The sequence below is a fragment of the Octopus bimaculoides genome, chromosome 5, assembly GCF_046866305.1.
Source record: "Octopus bimaculoides isolate indiv1 chromosome 5, ASM4686630v1, whole genome shotgun sequence".
NCBI lineage: Eukaryota > Metazoa > Mollusca > Cephalopoda > Octopoda > Octopodidae > Octopus > Octopus bimaculoides.
In genome coordinates, this window is record NC_142932.1 from 113,327,522 (window position 1) to 113,351,703 (window position 24,182).

The 24,182-nt window shown below is 35.4% G+C and overlaps 1 protein-coding gene across 4 annotated transcripts in view; it reads right to left on the bottom strand.

The window, feature by feature from the left end:
• Nucleotides 1–24,182, bottom strand: part of LOC106868452 (protein transport protein Sec31A) — a 61,880-nt gene that overhangs the window by 10,921 nt on the left and 26,777 nt on the right. For 2 of the 4 annotated variants that reach the window (XM_089352983.1, XM_052968153.2), the window contains exons 11-24: nucleotides 22,689–22,940; nucleotides 21,578–21,652; nucleotides 20,065–20,148; nucleotides 18,722–18,784; nucleotides 18,361–18,529; nucleotides 17,302–17,480; nucleotides 16,334–16,460; nucleotides 14,817–14,959; nucleotides 13,494–13,664; nucleotides 12,960–13,325; nucleotides 11,416–11,581; nucleotides 6,838–6,973; nucleotides 5,142–5,227; nucleotides 3,555–3,667 (exon numbers count right to left, since the gene is read on the bottom strand). In XM_089352983.1, the coding sequence (XP_089209109.1) occupies nucleotides 3,555–3,667; nucleotides 5,142–5,227; nucleotides 6,838–6,973; nucleotides 11,416–11,581; nucleotides 12,960–13,325; nucleotides 13,494–13,664; nucleotides 14,817–14,959; nucleotides 16,334–16,460; nucleotides 17,302–17,480; nucleotides 18,361–18,529; nucleotides 18,722–18,784; nucleotides 20,065–20,148; nucleotides 21,578–21,652; nucleotides 22,689–22,940 (2,130 nt within the window). Of the gene's footprint in view, nucleotides 1–3,554; nucleotides 3,668–5,141; nucleotides 5,228–6,837; nucleotides 6,974–11,415; nucleotides 11,582–12,944; nucleotides 13,326–13,493; nucleotides 13,665–14,816; nucleotides 14,960–16,333; nucleotides 16,461–17,301; nucleotides 17,481–18,360; nucleotides 18,530–18,721; nucleotides 18,785–20,064; nucleotides 20,149–21,577; nucleotides 21,653–22,688; nucleotides 22,941–24,182 lie in introns of all 4 variants that reach the window. The other 2 variants (XM_052968154.2, XM_052968152.2) reach the window with 1 other exon arrangement.

Here is a 24,182-nt window from a genome sequence, read left to right on the forward strand (position 1 = left end):
TTAACTGTTATTTTCATGTCAATTAGTTTGTCTATTATTTGGAAATGTTAAATGAGATATATACATCTATATAATACTAAAAGTCTGTGATTGCTTGCTTGCGTGCTTGTCTAATTTAATACAGCGAAACTGGCGCATAATGGGAAAAGCCTCTGAAAGTAAGATACCCCTGAAATGGGAATACAAACAGAATAAAATAAGTTTCATGTAAATCAGACCAAGGATTCCTAAGATAAATGTTTTTTGTGGGTTTGTTTTCACAAATTGAAGCAGTGAAACCTGGAGTTATTGCCCTTTATTGTGAACACCTGCATAGCTTTGTTTGTGTGCGTGCTTGCATGTGTGCTTGTCTGTAATTTAATACAGCCAAACCGGTGCATAATTAGAAAATACTCTGAAAGTAAAGTGCTCCTGAAATGGGAATACAAATGGAATAAGACATGTTTCATGTAAATCAAACCACAGGTTCCTGAGACACACGGTTTTCTCAGGTACCTTTATGATTGCTTGTTTGCACGCTTGCTTGTCTGTAATTTATTACAGCCAAACCGGTGCATAATTAGAAAATATTTTGAAAGTAAGGTACCATTGAAGTGTGAATACAAACATAATAAAACAAGTTTTGTGTAAATTGGACCACTGGTTCCCGAGATTTGTGGTTTCTTCGGGTACCTTGAATTATTGGTGACCCAACAGGTCATAGGTAGTGTAGTACAAACATACATATATATATATATATATGTATATGTATGTATCCTTAATGAAGAATTATTTTATGAATGAACCATATTTACTCCATCTAATTGTAGTAAATATTAGTTGAGTATTTAATTTTCTAGATTATTCATAGTTAATTATAAAGATTACTCTTAACTCAATGGAATATTTAAATATAAAATATTTTATAGTACTGCTAACGGTGTATTTTTATTTTGTTCTTTTCCAATTGTTTGCTTTATTTCCATTGCTTCAAACCATTGCAGTTGAAACTAAGTTAACAGTGGTTTAAAAGTTAAAAATAGTTCAATGTTAAACTTCAACTTTGTCCTTTCCATTCATTGTGCTCTTCAGGTATACACATTTTTCAACATACTTTACATCTACTGAAGTGAATTTTTTCCACTCCAGAAGTGAATATTATGATATATTTAGCTATAAAATATATACATTATTATACATATCTATAAATTTGTAGTACCATCAAATTTCTATTCCTATTGGAAAGTAGATTTATAATTTTACAAGACAAATTCTTGATATTCAATAGTTTTTTTTTCTTTATCAACAAACTTGGTGAAATCCATTTTATATTATCAAGTATTATTATCAAAGTTAAGGTAGATAAATGAAAAATGTTTGCCTTTCTTTTACTTTCTTTATCAGTAATTGATCTCACCTTTATCTATTGAATATTTATAGAACCTGCAAATGTTTTTAGATTGGCTTTTGTTCTAACATTTGCCCCAAGTAAAATAGATATGAAAAGTTCTCAGGCAACATTTGACCCCCAAACATTGGAACAGATATGGAAAAAAAGATGTTTAGCATAATTCTTATTAAAATATGTTATTCATATATTATCTATTGAAAAATGTTCAATTATTTCAAATATAAGAATTTCTAAACAGAAGTTCGCCAAGGAAATAACCAGATTAATTTGCAGTTTTTCCTTAATCTATGTGTGTCACTTTGAAAAAAAAACATGTTAACATAATTTTTATTAATTGTAACACAACCATTATCATAATGATTGATCTAGTTCAGTTTATGACATGTTGCTTTGTGTTGTGTTGTGTTGTGTTTTGCGACACAATCCAAATTTAATTCAATGAAACAAGTGCAAATCAAGAAAAATATTAAAGAGAACAAGGTGAAGTTAACATTTTCAAACTTGTTTGTTAGTAAAATGATATAAAATCATAACAAATAATTAAAATTTTTTAAAATATTAAAAAATTTTCCTCTGTGATTTTAGTTTGTAAGGAACTGCAAACAACACAGACTATTATAAAAGTAATAATCATATGCCATAAAAAATATCAAGCATATAAATAAAAGCTTTAACTTTTATATAACTGCAATCCACATTAGTAGACAAAAGTCAAAGAATAAGAGATAAACTCTGCTATTATCCTTGCAAAAAAGTATTCTCTTCCTCTATAAATATTGTACTTAAGTAAGAAATTAATAATAATGGTAATTGAGGTAATCAAAGAGTTTTCCCAGTAACATTGGTTACATGATACACAACAATTCAAATTTACTTTTACCTTGAAATTATATTTCATCATTTCAGCTTTTAAACTAAATTAAATATAATCTTAAGTTATTGTATTATGTTACTTTCATTAGTAGTTTATGTATCTATAAATATCAGCCTTCATTATATCAACAGGCTTACATGAGCAACAAAGTCAAAGAAGCACTTAGCAGCTGAGTACCATACAATAAGCTCATTACTATTTATTATTATTACTATTTTGGGGAAGGCAGAAAGCCGGCACAATTGTTACCACGCCAGACAAAATGCTTGGTGGCATTTCTTCTGGTATTACATTCTGAGTTCAAATTCTGCCAAGGTCAACTTGGTCTTTCATCCTTTCAGGGTTGATGAAATAAGATCCAGTTCAGTACTGGGGATGATGCAATCAACTGACCATCTCCCTCGAAATTTCAAGCTTTGTGCTTACAGTACAAAGGACTATTACTATTTCGGAGATTAGAAAAATAATAATCACATACTATAAACATGTAACTTTGAATAAGGTGTGAGAGAAACTGCTAAACTCAATGTGGTGATCTTTTATAATCAAAATTCCTAAAAAGCTCTGAGAAAAAAAAGCTGTTTAATCTTAGGCAACTATTGATCCAGTTAATCTATGAGCAAAGGTATTCAAACCCAGATTATCCAATCTTGATTTCAGATTAAAGTATAACTAGTGTAATTGTTATCTAATGTGTTTTTGGCTACTATTTCTGGTAGGTTTCATGACTGCATAGTAATTCTCTACCTGTTTTGGGGGGAAAAATATTGAAATTACTACATATTTTGAGCAGAAAAAGTAAGAAGTTACTTTTGTAACCCCTAAAGCAAACATAATACAAAATATTTGTAATTCAACCATTAGAATAAATATACATGATGATACTAATTTAATGTTAGTTATCTGTAACAAAACATCTCTGAGAATATGTTAATAACAATTTCAATGAATAAATTCTGATGAGATGACAAAATAATGAATTTACAAACATTTAATTTTTGTTTCTCAATTGTTTTGTTGAAATGACATCATGAAAGATAACGAAGAGAAAAATCAATTGTTACATCAATAATAAAAGGTCTATAGTTGAGATGTGAAAAGTGTTGCAATGTTTACTATATATGCAATCAATCTAAGAACCATCATATTTGGTAAGAACCTTTATATCACATTATAAAAGAACTTTCTGCAACAAAAGCTAAATACATAATAAGAAAAGAAAAAAACCACAAAATACTTTGCTAAATAGGATACGAGACCAGTGTCTCATTTTAGATTTGATTGACTTACACGTGAGTTGTTCACTTTATCTTTAAACACAGGTGGATCATTCCAAGGTGTGTGAGGTTTCATTTCTTGAAAGGAAGGAATATCTCCCATTGGACCAGAAGCTTGTGGAGCTACTAGAAAACAGAAAATATAAAAATGAAAATATGTCTAAAATTGCCAATGTATAAACAACATTTAATACATTAAATTACTGTAACATTTTCAGTATGAATGTTTTTAACAAGAAAAACAAATGGTTTTGTGTGACAATTTGCTTTTGGGTTTCAATAACTTGACTACTTTAATTGTATAATTGATGTTCTGCAAGTTAAAAAACAGGGATCAGACAAATGACTACTTATTGATGTTATTTGGTTTGGGTGCAGATGTGACTATGGTTAAGAAGTTCACTTCACAACCAATAATCATGTGGTCTTGACTTCAGTCCTATTGTGTAGCATCCTCTGAGTCTTTTACTGTGGACCAGAGCTGACCAATGCCTTTTGAGTCAATTTACTAGACAAAAACTATATGAAGCCTGTCATGTGTATGTGAGTGAGTGCATGTTTATATCCTGCGCACTTTGAATGAAAAAGCTCTGAGCTATAATCCTTAAGGTTTGTTCTTTTCCTTTTAATAAGTTTGCTGGCTCTGTGCTCTTGAGGATGTGTGGATTAAAGAATCCATTACTTGAAAAACAGGTATGGGTTAGCAATATGAAGAGTATCTGGTTGTATTATATATATATATATATATATATATATATATATATATATATATATATATATATATATATATATAAAGACATTTAATCCTTGTTAACTTAGAAAACTAAACCTTCACAAAACATATTTGTAGAGTAAATTATAAATTTATTCAAATTTTTTGGGTGTTTTACACAACTGACAACAATGATCTTTTTTGGTAGTTTCTGAGTATATTTATGTCTCAATGCATAAAATAATTACTAATTTCTCAATATATTTGGGTTGAAATTTTTATGAAGGTTTAGCATGTATATGTAACAAGATGAAATGATGGGGATCTTCTGAGTGTATATATTTAAATTAAGACAGTAAGTAAAGACAGATGTAGAAGCTCCAACTTCAGATCTTGATTCTACAAAAAAGTTGTAACTTGTTCTTGTAGACTTCTGATAATGTGTTTCTTTTCCCATATATTTTTGTTCTGCCTGTTAATGTCTATCATGGATATCATAATATTATACTAGTAACCAAACCATACTTGCTAAGCTATTGACCTATAATTTAAGACAGAAACATGTGGATGCAATGTTAGAATTGGAAGAAATTGGTTAAGCGATGCATTCTGCACAACACCAGTACACTACATATTTCCAGAGAATTTTCTTCACTGGTTTCTGGTTTTAAGTAAGTTGAAAAATAAACAATCTCTGAGAAAAAGTAACACTTGAATGATATGAATTAAAATCATGATGTATGTCAAGACACCAGTATCCACCCTATTATGTTTGTTACAATTAGTTTTACTTTTAACAGTACACAATCATTAACACATGCACACTTTCAAAACTACTATGATACAACACTTGCATATTATTACATAGGACAAAATTAAATATTTTACCTGGTGTTGAAATTGGATTGTATACATTGGATGGCTGCATTTGTTGTTGTGGATGATAAGTATTTGAAGTTTGGTAAGAATTTGGACTAAAATATAGAAGAGAAGAGATTACTGTTTTAATTATTGAAAGGTGCAATTTTAATTAGAATGCAGAGAAATATAAAGGTGATTTCTTGTATATTTCTGTAATATGAGGAATAAATTCATTCCCAAAATCTAATCAGAAAGTTCAAATTTTTTTTTTAAATGAATAAGCAAAAATTATAAAAATAGTCTACAGGTAAGTTCCTGAATTTATGTAGTCTTTCTTTTTTCTCTAAGCACTCACAGATTATGCTAACTCTTTAATAAAATTTATATCAAAGTCTCATATAGTACAATTCCGCTAATAAAAGGTTATGTCATTATACAACACCTAAGAAACTGAGTGAACAAAAAGAAACGCAAATCAACTGTATGAAATTAGAATTATGTCCTCTAGACAACTCCAGCTCAAAAAGGCATTATTACTAACCAGGACATTATCAGCAAAACCCCTCCACCAAAATCCTAACTTATATCAACTTATCACAGAATCCATATATAAATAGCCCTTACTAGCATGTTAGCTACAAAATGAACAGTATGTCACAATTAAAACACATTTGATAGTTAATCTGTAAACTTTGATAATGACTGAGCAATTGCCAAAAAACAAAGAAGGAAACAGAAGATGCTTAGAACCATCAAGTTTGTTCATTGATAATTAATGAAGATAATGACTTCAACCATATGGCATCTGAACAGGGGCTATAGCCATACAAGGTACCATATACAACACTTTCTGTGTGCTGAAAGTGGCGATATTTCATTGCTACATATGTGTATAGTAGAGGATCCCAGCCAACTGTGTTCATGTAAGGGATCAGACCTCTAACCATATAGTTTCTAGATGGGAAGCTTGCAATGCAACTTGTGGAGTTCATGTCTTGTTTGTATATTCCATTTCTGATATATTTTTATGTGGTTAGATGCTCTTTTTTTTCATCTTACAGAGTCCTCTGGGTGTATTTTATCATGCCACCAGTAGAAGTGAGCCTGTTTATGACAGGATTAAGGAACACCTTCCTACACCATCAACCCTGCATCAGTTTCTATTTGGAGCTACAGACTTCTGAAACATTTTCCTTATTACTAATTTCAAACAATAAAAAAGTCCCCAATGTTAATTTATATAAAAGGTGGAGTGAAAACTAGCATTTCTCTTTAGAGTGAGTAAACAATTCTGAGTTTCTACTAGGCTAAAGTGAAACTCACAATGGAATGCTGCTCCTACATCTGGGGTACTGCTGCTATATTCACATGAATATCCTAAATCATATCCAAAGGAAAGTCATCTTGGTTGATAAAGTTTTACTTGCCAACACACCGATCTCTGGCTCATAGATATATTGTCTCTTTACTTTTCCTTTCTACTACTAGTTATACATTCTCTCTCTCTCTCTCTCTCTCATTAGCTATACTATGTCTACCTCTCCAGAACATGCACCAACCACAATTTGCAATCACCCAGGTTCTCTTGCAATTTGTAAGGGCCAGTCAAGGTTCTGAGCACAATCTTTTTTTCCTGATTAAACAATAAAAATAAAGGATAATAGTAAAATGCAATAAACAGTAGTAATTTGGAAATGTTAATAAAATATCTCCATATACAAACCTAGGATAACTCTGTTGTTGGTATGAACTTTTATTAGAATAATCTGGATTTAAGGCAGTGGTTTGGTTGTAGTTTTCCATTCCATAACCAGCATTTGCAGAACCAGAATGGGTACGATATTTTTGTGCTAAAGGACCTGAAAAATAAAAGTAAGTCAAGTATTTTCCTTCATGTTGTTCGAGTTACATAATATGTTTCCAGAACCATTCTCCCAAGATAAAAAGAAAGCTGTAAAAATCTCTCTCTCTCTCTCTCTCCCCATGTGTTAGAAGTCAACTCATGATTGACAAAGACCCTTGCTTAGATAAACTTCATTGTAAGAAACATTTTAAGTTTGGTCTCCCCATTGCTGATGATGGCTCATATGGCTCCAAAGGCCTGCAAGGCACCTACAAGTTCTTTCACACAAACCTCAAACCAGCCTTCCAGCAAAAGTCCGACCATCTGGATGTTGGGACCTACAATGCTGAATGAGTCCACTGACTGACCCACACACACTGCTACACAAGGTGTGAGAGAGAACACGCTGGATATCAGTGTGGACAAGGAAACCTCCATGATCAGGCTTGTGGCTAAGTAGGCCTGCCTTGAGAAGCAGACACACTGATCACACACACACGCATATACATATGTAGCTTATAGCTTATAGTAGAAGACATCAGGTAAAAGTGTCTAGGCAATGAAAATGAAGTCTAAATCATGTGGTTTTGAAACAAACATTTTAACCACATGGCCATGTCTACATGTGCACACACACACACACATTTATTAAACTTTTACAAGAGAGGAATCAGTGACTTTGAAGTTTCAACATGCTAGCCTCCATTTGACTGTAAGCCCTTGTAAAAGTTTAATAAGCAGGTGCTCCATTAAAAAGCGTTGAGTAATTCCTCAATTTAGTGTTTAATTGTTTTCATATATAACTTGACATAAAAACTAACATTTACACACACATACACACACAAGCAAACTGATATGTGAATAAACTTTGTGTATTTATGTTTCACTCCAAGATTTTATTTCAAAGTAATTAGTATAAAAACAATGTAGAAATAATTATCATCAGTAAAAGTCACTAGTATAATATATATATATATATATATATATATATATACAACTGCTACAAAGGTAAAGGTGACGCTTTAGATACAAATAATTACAGAGGCATCAAGCTGTTAGATCAGGTTATGAAAGTTACAGAGAGGGTCATAGCCCAACTAATTAGGGAGCGAATCAATTTAGATGAGATGCAGTTTGGGTTTGTGCCAGGTAAAAGCACTACTGATGCCTTATTTCTAGTGAGACAGCTGCAGGAGAAATACCTAGCTAAGGATAAACCTCTGTACCTGGCTTTCGTCGACATGGAGAAAGCCTTTGACAGGGTCCCCCGATCCCTTATCTGGTGGTCAATGAGGAAACTTGGGATAGAAGAATGGTTAGTGAGAGCTGTGCGAGCCATGTACAGAGATGCTGCCAGTAAGGTGAGGGTTGGAAATGAGTACAGTAAAGAATTCCGGGTAGAGGTAGGGGTCCACCAAGGTTCCGTCCTCAGCCCACTCTTATTTATAATAGTCCTCCAGGCAATCACAGAGGAGTTCAAGACAGGTTGCCCCTGGGAGCTCCTCTATGCTGATGACCTTGCCCTAATTGCGGAGTCACTATCAGAACTAGAGGAGAAGTTTCAGGTGTGGAAGCAAGGTCTAGAATTGAAGGGCCTTAGAGTCAACCTAGCTAAAACCAAAATCCTAATAAGTAGGAAGGTAGATAAAACACAAACCCCTTCAGGTAGATGGCCCTGCTCAGTATGTAGAAAAGGAGTAGGTAGTAACTCTATAAGATGTACCTGGTGCAAGCTATGGACACATAAGAGGTGCAGCAACATCAAAGGCAGGTTAACTAGGAAATTAGTTTTTGTTTGTGGCAGATGTTCAGGTGCAATAAAGACTGTAAACAAACAGGAAACAACTTCTATCTCATTCCAGGGTGAAAAACTAGAGGTAGTCGATAGCTTCCGCTATCTGGGCGACCAAGTTAGTAGTGGGGGTGGGTGTGCTGAAAGTGTAGCTGCTAGAATAAGAATAGCCTGGGCAAAGTTTAGAGAGCTCTTACCCCTGCTGGCGACAAAGGGACTCTCACTCAGAGTAAAAGGCAGACTGTATGACGCATGCGTACGAACAGCCATGCTACACGGCAGTGAAACATGGGCTGTAACTGCTGAGGAAATACGTAAGCTCGCAAGGAATGAAGCCAGTATGCTCCGTTGGATGTGTAATGTCAATGTGAATACCCGTCAGAGTGTAAGTATCTTGAGAGAAAAGCTGAACATTAGAAGCATCAGTTGTGGTGTGCAAGAGAGACGATTGCGCTGATATGGACATGTGGTGAGAATGGATGAGGATAGCTGCGTGAAAAAGTGCCACACCCTAACAGTTCAGGGAACCCGTGGAAGAGGTAGGCCCAGGAAGACCTGGGCTGAGGTGGTGAGGCAAGACCTTCGTACATTGGGCCTCACCGAGGCGATGACTACTGACCGAGACCTTTGGAAATGTGCTGTGCGTGAGAAGACCCGGCAAGCCAAGCGAGATCGTTGCCAGTGCCCCTGGACTGGCTCTTGTGCAGGTGGCACATGAGATGCACCATTTTGAGCGTGGCGGTTGCCAGTACCGCCTGACAGGCTCCCGTAGGATTTTCGAGTGAGATCGTTGCCAGTGCCCCTGGACTGGCTTGTGCGGGTGGCACATAAAAGACACCATTTCGAGCGTGGCCGTTTTCGTGCGGGTGACACGTAAAAGCACCCACTACACTCTCTGAGTGGTTGGCGTTAGGAAGGGCATCCAGCTGTAGAAACTCTGCCAAATTAGATTGGAGCCTGGTGTTGCCATCCGGTTTCACCAGTCCTCAGTCAAATCGTCCAACCCATGCTAGCATGGAAAGCGAACGTTAAACGATGATGATGATGATGATGATATATATATATATATAAAATTCAAATTACGACGAACGTAAATAAACAAACGAAGTTTGCTTTTAGAAGAATTGAGATGTCTTAGAAAGTTAAAGAAGTGATTTTAAATTCTCAATTGCAGAATAATGCTAATAATATATCTTGAACAGGATAAACTACCCTTTTTTTTTTGCAGAAAAAAGTGTAGGTGGCTAGCTGTGATATATATATATATATATATATATATATATATATATATATATCGTTCGTTCATCGTTTAACGTCCGCTTTCCATGCTAGCATGGGTTGGACGATTTGACTGAGGACTGGTGCAACCGGATGGCTACACCAGGCTCCAATCTAATCTGGCAGAGTTTCTACAGCTGGATGCCCTTCCTAACGCCAACCACTCAGAGAGTGTAGTGGGTGCTTTTACGTGTCACCCGCACGAAAACGGCCATGCTCGAAATGGTGTCTTTTATGTGCCACCCGCACAAGAGCCAGTCCAGGGGCACTGGAAACGATCTCGCTCGAAAACCCTACAAGGCTAGTCAGGCAGTACTGGCAACGGTCACGCTCAGGATGGTACATCTTATGTGCCACCTGCACAAGAGCCAGTCCAGGGGCCCTGGCAATGATCTCACTTGGCTTGCCGGGTCTTCTCACGCAAGGACATTTCCAAAGGTCTCGGTCAGTAGTCATCGCCTCGGTGAGGCCCAATGTTCGAAGGTCTTGCCTCACCACCTCAGCCCAGGTCTTCCTGGGCCTACCTCTTCCACGGGTTCCCTCAATTGTTAGGGAGTGGCACTTTTTCACTCAGCTATCCTCATTCATTCTCACCACATGTCCAAACCAGTGCAATCGTCTCTCTTGCATACCACTACTGATGCTTCTTATGTTCAGCTTTTCTCTCAAGATACTTACACTCTGACGAGTATGCACATTTACATTACACATCCAGCGGAGCATACTGGCTTCGTTTCTTGCGAGCTTACGCATGTCCTCAGCAGTCACAGCCCATGTTTCACTGTCATATAGCATGGCTGTTTGTACACATGCGTCATACAGTCTGCCTTTTACTCTGAGTGAGAGTCCCTTTGTCGCCAGCAGAGGTAAGAGCTCTGTGAACTTTGCCCAGGCTATTCTTATTCTAGCAGTTACACTTTCAGCGCACCCACCCCCACTACTAACTTGGTCACCCAGATAGCGGAAGCTATCAACTACCTCTAGTTTTTCTCCCTGGAATGAGATAGAAGTTGTTTCCTGTTTGTTTACAGTGTTTATTGCACCTGAACATCTGCCACATACAAAAACTAACTTTGTAGTTAATCTGCCTTTGATATTGCTGCACCTCTTATGTGTCCATAGCTTGCACCGGGTATATCTTATAGAGTTACTACCTACTCCTTTACTGCATACTGAGCAGGGCCATCTACCTGAAGGGGTTTGTGTTTTATCTACCTTCCTACTTATTAGGATTTTGGTTTTTGCTAGGTTGACTCTAAGGCCCATATATATATATATATATATATATATATATATAAAGAGAGAGAGAGAGAGAGAGAGAGAGAGAGATAGATAGAGAGAGAGATAGAGAGAGAGAGAGAGAGAGAGAGAGATAGTAAAGATCTTACCTTTAGACATTGGGGCACCAGTTGACGGAGCCATCATAGAACTCATATGTGTTGGATAAGATGGAATTTGTGGTGCAGCAGCTGAACCATTCGTACTAGGATACTGATTTTGTCCAAAATATGAACTAGGGGTAGTTGTAGTTCGAAACTGGCTAATTGCTTGAACCTGAAATGAATTCAAAATGAAAATCAACAATATTAAATGACATTAATCAAATACAGTGTCAACAGAGGTTCTATGAACTCTACTTAATTACTTTAAACTCTGAGGGGTTTATCTTTATTTTCTGTCAGAAGAGAAAAAGTAGTAGTTGTAGTCTTTCCCGGGTATCCGTAACTAATGGAAGGAAGAGGGAAAGTTACTTTGAGATCAGAGACCTGCCCAAATATCCACTAAGGACACTCAGGTGCCAGGTGTTCATATTAAACAGGGTAATGGATTAAGTCTTATCTAAAACACAAATTTTTTTTTTTTTCTAATTTTGTGAAACTTTGGCGTAAGATTGAGTTGGACAATATTATATAAATTTAATAAACGATATTCATGATTAATTAATAAGTGTGGGGTTTTTTTTGTGTAAGTTGTCCATTGTTCAAGAATCCATGCTAGAGTTGTCAGAATTTCATTTCACTTACCTATTTGCTTTTCTATGTTAAGTGTAGAGCAGTCTATCAATCACCATAAAACAAACATAAAACATTGTTACCATTTGCTATCATGTTTAAATCATCATCATCATTTAACGTCTATGTTCCATGCTGGCACAGATTTGCTAGACAAAATGCTTAGCAGTATTTTGTCTGTCTTTATGTTCTGAGTTCAAATTCCACCGAGGTTGACTTTGCCTTTCATCCTTCCAGGATTGATAAATTAAGTACCAGTCAAGCACTAGGGATTGATGTAATTGACTAGCCCTCCCTTAATATTTCAGGCCTTGTGCCAATAGGAGAAAGGATTTTATTAATTATGGAATATTGTGAACGTCTGTGAAGGTGATGATAAAATTTTATGTATTAAGAGTGCTCACAATATTACTTAATTAATAAAGTCAATATTTTGTTAGGTGTTAATTCATCATTAATTAATTCATGACTCAATGTCAGTTTGAAATGGTGACATTTATTTCCTGAAATGCTTTTAGAAATGATAGGAATTGCAAAAATATGAAAAATTCACTTCCTCATGACTTAAAAAAAAATTGCTTTCAGGTATAGGTTATGATGAAAGATAGAAAACTAAAACTTCAAATTACAATTTACTTTCAATTATAAATACCAATGATACAAACATACCACTAACATTGGTATCACCAGTTTTAATACCCCCTCCCAACCTCCCACACACATTTAGTTAAGGTGTTTTTTTTTCCTGTTGCCAGATCCTATCAAACTATACAATCTATGACAGCATGGTAAACAAACATTAAATGATGACAGTGATGATGATGAAGATGATGATGGTGATGACGATGGCGATGATGTCAAATATTTCACTGACTTAAATTCAAGAGAAAAAGAAAGTGTAAAACCTCATTAAATTTGACCTGTTGTGAATTCAATCCAAGTCTTTGTTCTTCCTGCTGTTTCTGGAAAGATTGATTCTGTTGCAGGTTTGGCTGGTACAAATTTTGTGGAGCTTGTCCGTAAGCCTGTTGGGGTTGTGATGCTTGATAAGGCTGTTGTTGATGTTGTTGCTGTTGCTGATGATGTTGTTGCTGGTGTTGCTGTTGTAGTTGCTGTTGTTGTTGTAGTTGCTGCTGCTGCTGTTGTAGATGCTGTTGTTGTTGGCCCCTTTGAGCCCCTTCTGGAAGGATTTCTACTTTTTGAAACGGGAAAGCTGGTTGTTGCACACCAGCTACATTCCCATTGAGAGCATGAAACAAACGGTCCTTCATTGAATCTAGGGCAGGCTGGTAACAGAAAAAAAATTACATGAATAAGAACAAATAATTACAAACAAAACCTAAAATAAAATTTATAATTTATAACTTTCAGACAGAAACAATACTATAAATCAATATTCCATTTTTACTAAAGAAGATACGGTTAATTAAAATTTTTTAAAAGTTCATAATTACCCCTGGAAATGAGTTCATGTAATTAATGGCAGTATTCAAATTTCCTTGTGCAGCAAGAATTGAGGCATATTTGCAAAGTTTATCGGCAACTAATCCTTCTTTTATTGGTATTTCTTGGCCTTGAGAAAATTCAACAGCTTTGCGTAATAACATGACTTTTTCAACCAGGTCCTAAAATGGAAAGAAATGGAATAGTCAATTGTTCAGTCTATTACAGTTAGATAATTTGAAATAGAAAGATTCATACATTTGTTCCTGTCCCTCTTTCCTACTTTAGCCTCTCTACATCTGGTACAAAGCCACTTTCCTCAATACTAGTCTCACCCTGTGAGGTGGGGGGAGTGTTGTGGATTAATTAGGGCCTTGCAGATTACTTAATGACCCCATTGGTACTGGTACTATGCAAAAAACAGTAGACTCTGTAAAGTGGTTAGCATTAGGAAGAGCATCCAGCTGCAGAAATCTTGCTAAACTGACACTGAAGACTAACACAGCCTTAATGGATCCTGGTTGGATTTTATTAGTGGCTCCAACTCATACCAGCATGGGACACAAACATTAAATGATGGTGATGCTAAAAGGTTACAGTAAATTTTCAAAAGAATATAAAAAAAGTAGTTTTTTTTTTCTTTTCTTTTTGTATTACTTTTTTATTCAGAGTTACTTCTCCTCTAAAAGGATTGCCTTTGTGTGACCCGCAGAGTCTACATCTTTTCTGTGTGATTTGTTTGGAATACTCAACATTTTAGTTGGATCACCTATACTATAACGGAGAATCTCGCATCTCCATATGTTGGGAGGAGGTTTAACTACTAATTGAAGGGCCATGCTAGTGCCACCTGACTGGCTTCTGTGCCAGTATCACATAAAAAGTACCATCCGAATGTGGTTGATGCCAGTGCCCCTTCACTGGCTCCCGTGCTAGTGGCACATAAAAAGCACCATCCAAACGTGGTCGATGCTAGTGCCCCCTCACTGGCTCCCGTGCTGGTGACATGTAAAAAGCACCATCCAAACATGGTCAGTTCCAATTCCCTGCTGACTGTCTCCCGTGCCAGTGGCATGTAAAAAGCACCATCCAAATGTGGTCAATGCCAGTGTCCCCTGACTGGCTCCTGTGCTGGTAACATGTAAAATGCACCATCCAAACATGGTCAATGCCAGTGTCCCCTGACTGGCTACTGTGCCAGTGACACATAAAAAGCACCTGCTACACTCTCAGAGTGGTTAGCGTTAGGAAGGGCATCAAATTTTTTCCTTTTTCCTGCAATTTCTGACAAATTGAAAAAAAAATATATAAAATCCTTCATCAATTATACTAACCTGAAGAGCTGAGGGCTCACTTGCATTCTGTGAATTTTGTTGCCAATTTTCAACAAGTTTTTCAACATTTCCTGAACAAATATAACACAAACTAGCATAGACTGATGATTCCTTCTCAGCTTCAAGTCGACTTCCCAAGGAATCTAAAGCAAAAAAGAAAAAAAATTGGTAGACAAGAATTTAAAACTATTTTATTCAATTTTTTTAATTTTGCATTTCATTATATTTTAATTATTGCAAACAAAGAAATGAGAAGAGATACAAAATCTAATTTAGCTGTGAGAGTTAATCTGAAAATTAAATTGAAATTGGAAATTTAGAAGTTTTATATTAAAGAATTAGAAATAGGTACTGGGGCCATATCAAAAGCACCCATATTGGTGTCACACAAAAAGTGCCTGTGCTGGTGTCAAGTAAAAAGCCCCAGTACACTTTGCAAAGTGGTTGGTGTTAGGAAAGGATTCAGTCATAGAAACCTTGCCAAAACAGACAATTGTATCTTGGTGCAGCTCTCTGGCTTGCCAGCTTTTGTCAAACTGTCCAACCCATGCCAACATGGAAAACAGATGCTAAATGCTGATGATGATGATGTATGAGCTAACAAGGGAGCCTACACAGGTCAAATTTCACTCAAACTACACCCTACCATCTTAAAAAGAAAGTACATATTAGATAATGTAGTCCAAAATAATATAGTGTCTGATAAAAGATAAGGTAATCAAGACTTTGATTATAGGTTTGTTTAATCATAAGAGACATGAGGACCAACTGCAACAACATAAAGTATTTCAGAATATTAAAAAAAAATGAAGGTATGCAATATGATCAAGAAGTTCACTTTGTAACCATATAGTTTTGAGTTCAATCCTAGTGCATAGCACCTTGGGCAAATATCTTCTAATAGAGACCTAGGCTGAGTGATGTTTTGTGAGTGAATTTGGTAGATAAAAAACACTCAGTCTGTGTGTGTGTGGAGAGATGTACGTGTATGGGTGAGTGCATGCATGTGTCTGATGTTTTCCTTTGTCTTGACGTTTTCAGGGTCACCAAACAAAGTGACCAATCAGACAAATGGTGTCACTTATTTGCAATCTTTCATGAAAACATGCCCAGCTATTGGGTTGCTGGTTTTTCGAAGAACTATGGGAAATATTGCCTCATTTAGAGACAGATGCGGGTTGGTAATAGGAAAAGCATGTAACAATAGAAAACCTACCTCAACAAGTTTCATCAGGCCCAACAAATATGGAAGAGTAACTGTTAAAACAATAATGATGCGGGTGACATGTAAAAACACCCACTACACTCTCTGAGTGGTTGGCGTTAGGAAGGGCATCCAGCTGTAGAAACTCTGCCAAATTAGATTGGAGCCTGGTGTTGCCATCCGGTTTCACCAGTCCTCAGTCAAATCGTCCAACCCATGCTAGCATGGAAAGCGGACGTTAAACGATGATGATGATGATGATGGTGATGAACACTAAAGAAAAGTCAAGTAAATAATTGAAATTATAACTGACCACATAGAAAAGAGAATTCTTCTGGAGACGTATATGTTATGAGTACAGCTAGAGCTTCTTTCCAGTTGTCCAAGTTACAGGTTTGAATGACATGATTCCAGTCATGAGTCACAACTGATGAAATTAACTGAAGAAGAAGAACAGAATAACCATTATCAAATCAGCATATTTTCTTTTATATATAAAAATCAACAATTAAAAAAATATATACTGGGAACAAAATGAAAGAAATTGACCTTTGGTCTTATTCTATTATAATCCTAATTCTGCATAACACTAATTTAATTTTGATGTTGAATTCAACAATTTGCAAAAAGATGGCAACAGCTCTCATGTAAAATGCCCAAATGGACATGGGTAATATAGTTTTTACCACCTTTGAAAAATAAAAATTGCCATGTATCTCCTCTATAGCAAGACACTTTTGCTTGTCACCCTGTCATACTTCAGCCTCTCAACATCTGGCATAAAGTCAGCTCCATCTCTCTCAAACATTCATCCTACTTAGTCAAGTTTTTAAAAATTATATTTTATATTTTTCTACACCTTTCCCTGTTTTGTTTTTCTGTCTAGCAAATTACTTGGCAACCTCAATAGTGCCAGTGGCACAACAAAAAAACAACACCCATTACACACTGTAAAGTGGTTGGCGTTAAAAAGGGCATCCAGGAATAGAACCCATGCCAAATCTGACACTAGATGCTGGCACAGCCCTGTAGCTTGCTGGATCCTGTCAAACCACCCAACTCATATCAGCATGAGAAACAGAAAAAAAAAAAGATGATGACAGCCATTTAAAATGAGGCCAGGTCAATTGAACACACAGTTGCCAAATAAAGATGTTTGCAGTATTACCAAAACGCTGCTTTCAATGATATTGATTCCTACACACTGGTGCATAGCAATGGTACATAGTAATGCCCCATTTTTATGGGATGTTATCATGCTGAATATGAAAGTTGGCTTACTCGGCTTAAAGAACTGTGATTAGTGCTGAAATATTTATTCTGTGTACGCCGAAGCAAATCAGGACCACCGGCTATGGCAAGTAAAATAGCTTCAGCCATTTGATTTTCATGAAGACACATCTCTACTGCAGCTTCAAAATTACCCATTAATAATGCTTGACTAAGCAAACCATTTGCATCTGAAATAAAAAGAATTATTACTTTGTAATTATTAATGCATCTTATTCAAAATATACATAGCCAGTTATGCAACAGAAATCAGCAAACTGGATTATCCTATTTCATAAATGTTATTGGATGGATCGATCGATCACAAATGTTATTTTGGGATATATTCATTGAACTTTGATAATCTAACAGAAAAAATCGATTCTGTATAGCGATATGAACAATGAATTATATGTAAACTATATATTTCTTTCAATACTATTTTACTGATTGTATTTAGAAGAACTTTAAAAAAAGGGCAATCATTTAGAGGACAAAATCATTAAAAAGAAACTTCAACATCACTAAATTGAGTCAAGTGATTGGGGAATTGATTCAAAATATTTGCTAACATGATAACTTTGATCTGACTGTAGAAGTGTGTGGCTTACAGATAAACGTATTCTATAGAAAAATGACAACTGAATTTAACAGAACAAATTAATTCAGCGACTTTGATAATCACCTCAAAATGTCTATGATGAATATGATTATCACACACAATAAGAAACAGCTCGCGTATAAGTACAAAACTTTTAAAGGGGTAAATGTAAATAGATTATACAGAGCTGTGGGCAAACTGCATAAAGGTTTGTTAATGTCAAAGTTAAAAAGAATAATATGAATAATGATAAAGGGGGTTGACAGTGTGGAAAAATAAAGCATTTGCTGCTGAAATTGCAGTGATCAAAGTATTCACAATTTCAATGAAGTAAACTAATATCATCCAATAATTTTGAATGAATTTCATTATGAGAATGAAATTATGCAAATATATATAGTTTAAAAAAACTTCAAGAAACATTTCTATTTCTTTATCATCATGTAATAAATATAAGACAATACACAAACCTGAATTAGTGGATATTGTGAGGGGAGTTCTTGAGCTTGATGTATCTGATAAACTTGAATGAGCTGGAATAGGCAATGGGGATTGTGATCCAGATAGATTCCGTTGTTGCAAGGTAATATCTTCAAATAACGAAGATGCTTCAGATGGTTCTCCAATACTGTTAGGAGTCTGCGAAGAAAACCATATTGAAATAAGACATTCAATTGCTTAAAATTCCAATATATATAAAAGATTTGAAATGTATTTAAAGAGCAGTGAATTAAAAATCTGTTAGACTTGGATCTCTTTCTCTCTTTATGAAAAGATTTTTTTGCCTTAGAGCTTACATAGCCTTATGTTTCTGAAAGAATATTACAATACCTTTGAACCAACACTAGGGGAACCTTGACCACTCAGAGACAAACCACCCTGTCCTAAGGAATCCTGAAATCAAAACAAAATTATTCAAACATATATAAACACACATTACATTTGTGTAAACATACTTTACATTTATATAAACATACATCTCTGTAAGTAGCCAAACTGGCAAGTACAAGTAAACACATACATACAAGCACTTGTAACCAGTTATATGTGTAAAGACATTTACACTCACATAAGCTGAAACTTGTCAACTATCAGTGTTTTCGTAATCAATTTGAAAATCCATTGCATGGGTGATTAGCCCATTCAACTTCAACTTGGCCAGATTTACCTGTTTCCAAATGTAGCGAAAAGTGCTTTACAGTGGAATCCGGATGGATATAGAAAGAGGGGTAGGCCTAAGAACTTGTGGCGTAAATCAACACAAAAGGAACTAGAGAAAGGGGGACATTCATGGCAGAGTATAAGTACAGAAGCGAGAATTTATGCGACGTGGAATTCAATTATAAGTGGCCTATACTCCGCGTTGGAGGGTTAAAGGCAAGAAAGAAAGAAACTGAAACTACAAACAATTAAAAACAAAGGTCTAAGAAGCTTACAAATATCATAGAAACATATGACCATATTTGGTTAATTTAGCTAATATGGTTTACAGTCCTTTCACATTGAAAGCATCAATTCTTATCTGATCACTAATGGCAACACCAAACTCACTTAGTACTTAGATGAGCAACCACTTCAGAATGGAAAATCTAAATATTATAAGCACAATCTCTAGGTGCTGGCATGGCTGTGTGGTTAAGGTCTTCATTTCACAACCATACAGTTTAGGATTCAACTCATGTGCATGGTACCGAGGGCAAAGTATTATCTACTACAGCATCAGGTTGATCAATGCTTTGTAAGTGAGATTTGGTAGATGGAAACAGCACAGAAGCCTGTTGTATTGTGTTTGTGTGCATGTGTACAAACCCACACATAATTGCATTGATGCATTGACACTGCTTTGGCAGTGAAGAAGCCAGCTTATGTCCCACAAAAACAATACGTTCTGCAGCTAAGTAATTTGATGTGGTGAAGGCAAGTGGAATAAAATACCTTACTTGAAAATAAGTAAGGATTTGCACCAGAAATAGCATCTGGCCATAGAATGCATTATCAAGAAATCCAACCAAGTATGGAAAAAACAGATTTAAGAACAATGATAAGGAATGTCAATTATAAAATTCTGCAAAGGTTTATTGAAATGATATAATCTAAAATTTCAACTAACAATTTACTATTTTCATAAAAAAATATCAAATGCCACAACATGTACAATAAATTATTCAACTTACAGTATTCAAGAGTGACATTTTCTGAGCCAGTTCTGCAGCATTTACACCTTGTTGATCCTCATTCAGGCTTACATGCTTCAATACCTACAGAAACAAATAAGTATTTTAAATCTTAAGTATGAGGTAAATACTGTCTGGTATTAAAAGTAACATTTTGGGAAAGATATATTTTAATGTGACAATGTGTGGTTATGGATAGAATCACCTCCAATGGATGGTAACATGTAGAAATATCCATGATCATAACAGCCATAAATACATTACAAATGTAGCAATGTGCACTAGAATGGCATGATAGTTACTTAGTAAAGCTCTGTATAAATATTATTTTACTTCTCCATGATCCCCTAGTTGTTATTTAGCCCCAAATAAAGTCTGATTGAATAGACCTGTGATCAAAAGTATTCCAACAATGACCATCCCATCATTTTAGAGGCATCTAAGATTACCATTGTTTAATGTGTCCACTTTTTAAGATGACGCTGTGTTAAGGAAAATCGGTCTGCTTTTTATAACAGCATCAGTGACCAGAGGGGCTTCTTCTAGTTGGCTCTACCAGTAAATACAACAGATAAAAACACTGGGAAAATTTCACCTGGGATTGAAATGAAATTGCCTTTTTTAGCCTTCACAACAGTAACACATATGTTTGTGTTCAGTATAGGAGAGAACTTTATAAAGGCTTTATAAAAGTGTGAGGTATAAAGTAATATCTCAAGAATGGTATCTGGGTCTTTCAAAATCAGGCACCCTCATTGACACCCAGTTGATGAAGCCAAGGTTGGGTCCAGTTAACACTGCCCCTTCCAGAGCTCACAAAATATATTTACATTCATCTGAACTGTAGCTATCCTAAATAAATATTATTGAAATATATAGCTTATTTTCTTGTTTATCATTTTTTTAATTTATTTTATTTTCTTTTGTGGGATATACAAATTGCACTAGAAAGTGATAAACTTATAACCCTAAGGTCCACATCCTAATGCAAATATTGCATGGTTTGAATCAGAATACACTATTCTATTTGTGTCATTCTATTGATCCATTCTGGGTAATAAGTTATTTGTGCAAGAAAATAGAAGCCACTAAAATGTAAAATCTAGAACAAACGTCTGAATTTGAAAATACACTCATCAATCAATTCCTAAATCAGAATATATTTTAAATTTTATAATTTCACAAAAAAGTAATCACTTTATTTCTATGAATTTGGAATGGATTCGTATATCTCTGGTATAATGATGGGAGACAAATAGATGTGTAAAAGAGATATGACATATGAGAATAATTAACTGAAATAGGATATTTAATTATTTTAATGTGAAGTAAAATAGGTAATATGTACACTGACTATGAAGTTATCAAAGTTACTGCATATCTAAATTGTATGAGTTGAAACCCCAAATTATGGCGTTCCTTTTTGTTACTTATAAATTTCATTCTTGTAGTTGTAAAGTTGCAGAAAGACCAAAGTATAGAAATCAAGAAAGAATTTTCTCAGAAAACTTACATTTTTGGCAAGTTCATTTTTATTATAACCAAGCAACTGAAGGAATTTAGACCTTGGATCTTCTTCAAAGTTTGACTGAAATTACACATTTATAAAAAATAACTATAACAAAAGATTTAATTTCAGAGGAATTATATTTGAATTCAGTAATTATAATATACATGGTTTTGTAAACTGGTCTTTGAATGTGCGTAGGTTCATAGTGATATCAGAGGGACTGTGACACTAGCAACCATTGACACTGCCAGAGGGCAATGTAGAGTAGAGGAGGAATCTCTGTCTGGTACCATCATCATCATCATTTAACGTCCGCTTTCCTTGCTAGAATGGGTTGGACGATTTGACTGGGGACTGGGGAACCAGATGGCTACACTAGACTCCAATCTGATCTAGCATAACCAATAGTATGATAAAATAAAGCCAGGCCATGCTGTAAAATAATCGGTAATAGGAAGAGCATCCAGAGGTAAAAGCCATGCCAACAAAATGAAGGAAAGCCCCTTATCTACAAGAAGAGTAATTCTGAATTAAAAATCTGATGCAAGAGAGAAAGGACTTTTTAGTTCTGTCACAGACTCTCTCTCTCTCTCTCTTTAGTGCCAGTGGCATGTTAAAAAGCACTTAGTTCATTCTGTAGGAAGGGCATCAAGCTGTAAAATAAATGCCACAAAACATGACATACATGACAAAGACGGATAGTTTTCTCTGTTGCTGTGTATGGCAGATGATGAAGAAGACCCATCCCAACCATGCCAACATAGAAAAGAAAAGAAAAAAAATACAATGATAATGATGGCACATCATAGAATGAGTGCAGACACTACATGGCATAAGGAATATGGGCAAAATGCATGAAATTCCTCTTTATTAACAAACAAGATGTTTAATACTGTAGTTTGTTGTACAGGATGTGATACAAACTAGCCATTTGATGCTTTCCCAATACAAATTTGTACTGGAAGAAAATACAAAAGAAAAAGAAAAAAAAGAAGCAAACAGACAATTTAAACAATCTATGTTGACACTAGCCACCTAATATTTAAGGGCCAACAAAGATTAGCAATAATGGTGTGAAGCAAAAATAACAGAAATATTTGTTTAAATGACAAACCTTGAGAAACATCCAGATGTTTTGTTCCATAGAATCAACACTATTCTCAGCTTTCATTGAACAAAATTCCACAATTTCGTTTTTATTTAAAGCATTTTGAAGCTGGTTCGATCGATGTAACAAATCTGTCTCTGTAACAACTTGACTGATACAAACAATTCGAGATTGGTTTTGCATTTGTGTAGCTGCAGGAGATTGGTTGGGATTGACATTTCCTCGAATGTGTTCAAAAGTTATCAGCTTACCACCGAACTGAAAACAAGCAAATATTAATTCTTTATCATCTTTTTTTAATTAGAAAAACAAAAAGAGACTAAAAATTGTTTAAAATGGAAAATAACAGAAATTTATTATAAAACCCTTGTCCATTTCTTTATATTTGCTGGTGTGGCTGTGTGGTAGGAAGTTTGCTTCCTAGTCACATTGTTTTGGGTTCAACTTCACTGCATGACACCTTGGGTAAGTACCTTCAACAGTAGTACTGAGCTAACCAAAGCCTTTTGAGGTGTGTGTGTGCATAAGTACACACACATACACATACATATAAGTGGTAAGGAAGTCTCTCAAACTCTGTTGTAAGGGACTTTGTTTATAAAGCACTAGGTTTTCTTCTTTGTGTTTATATCCTGCATCAGTGAAAAGTCATTCAAGCGAGATCATTGCCAGTGCCGCTGGACTGGCTCCTGTGCAGGTGGCACATAAAATACAGCATTTTGAGCGTGGCCGTTGCCAGTACCGCCTGACTGGCCTTCGTGCCAGTGGCACATAAAATCACCCACTACACTCTCAGAGTGGTTGGCATTAGGAAGGGCATCCAGCTGTAGAAACTCTGCCAAATCAGATTGGAGCCTGGTGTAGCCACCTGGTTCGCCAGTCCTCAGTCAAATCGTCCGACCCATGCTAGCATGGAAAGCGGACGTATGATGATGATGATGATGATTTGTCAGAAACTATGATAAACACAAGATGTTTATATCATTAGTTCCCTTATGTATGTTTCACCATTGCAGTTTTTTGCATCTCTGCATTGGATGTTCCAAGAGCAAATGGATGCTGAACCACACAGGTCATTAGGGAACAACTTATTGCATTATGTTACAAAGATGAAGCCCCTTGAAAATGCCTAGTAACCACATCACTATACAGGAAGTGCACTACATGATGATACTCTATGTTGAGTTTTAAACTCACTGGCAGCAGTCGTACATCTAAATGTACACACAAAATATACTACATACACACACACACACACACACACATAAGCACTGTGAACAGATTTGGTAGATGGAAACTGAAAGAATACTGTCATAATATGTGTGTGTGTGTGTGTGTGTGTGTGAGTGTGTCTACTGTCATGTTTGCACTCACTTCTATAAAAGTCATGAGCTACAAGCAATGATTAGTCTCTTCTTCAACTTTTGAAGGCTTACGAAGGGATCTCTTACTTGAAAAACAGGAAGGGTATCAGGTTGCAAAACAAGGCTTCAATAAGTC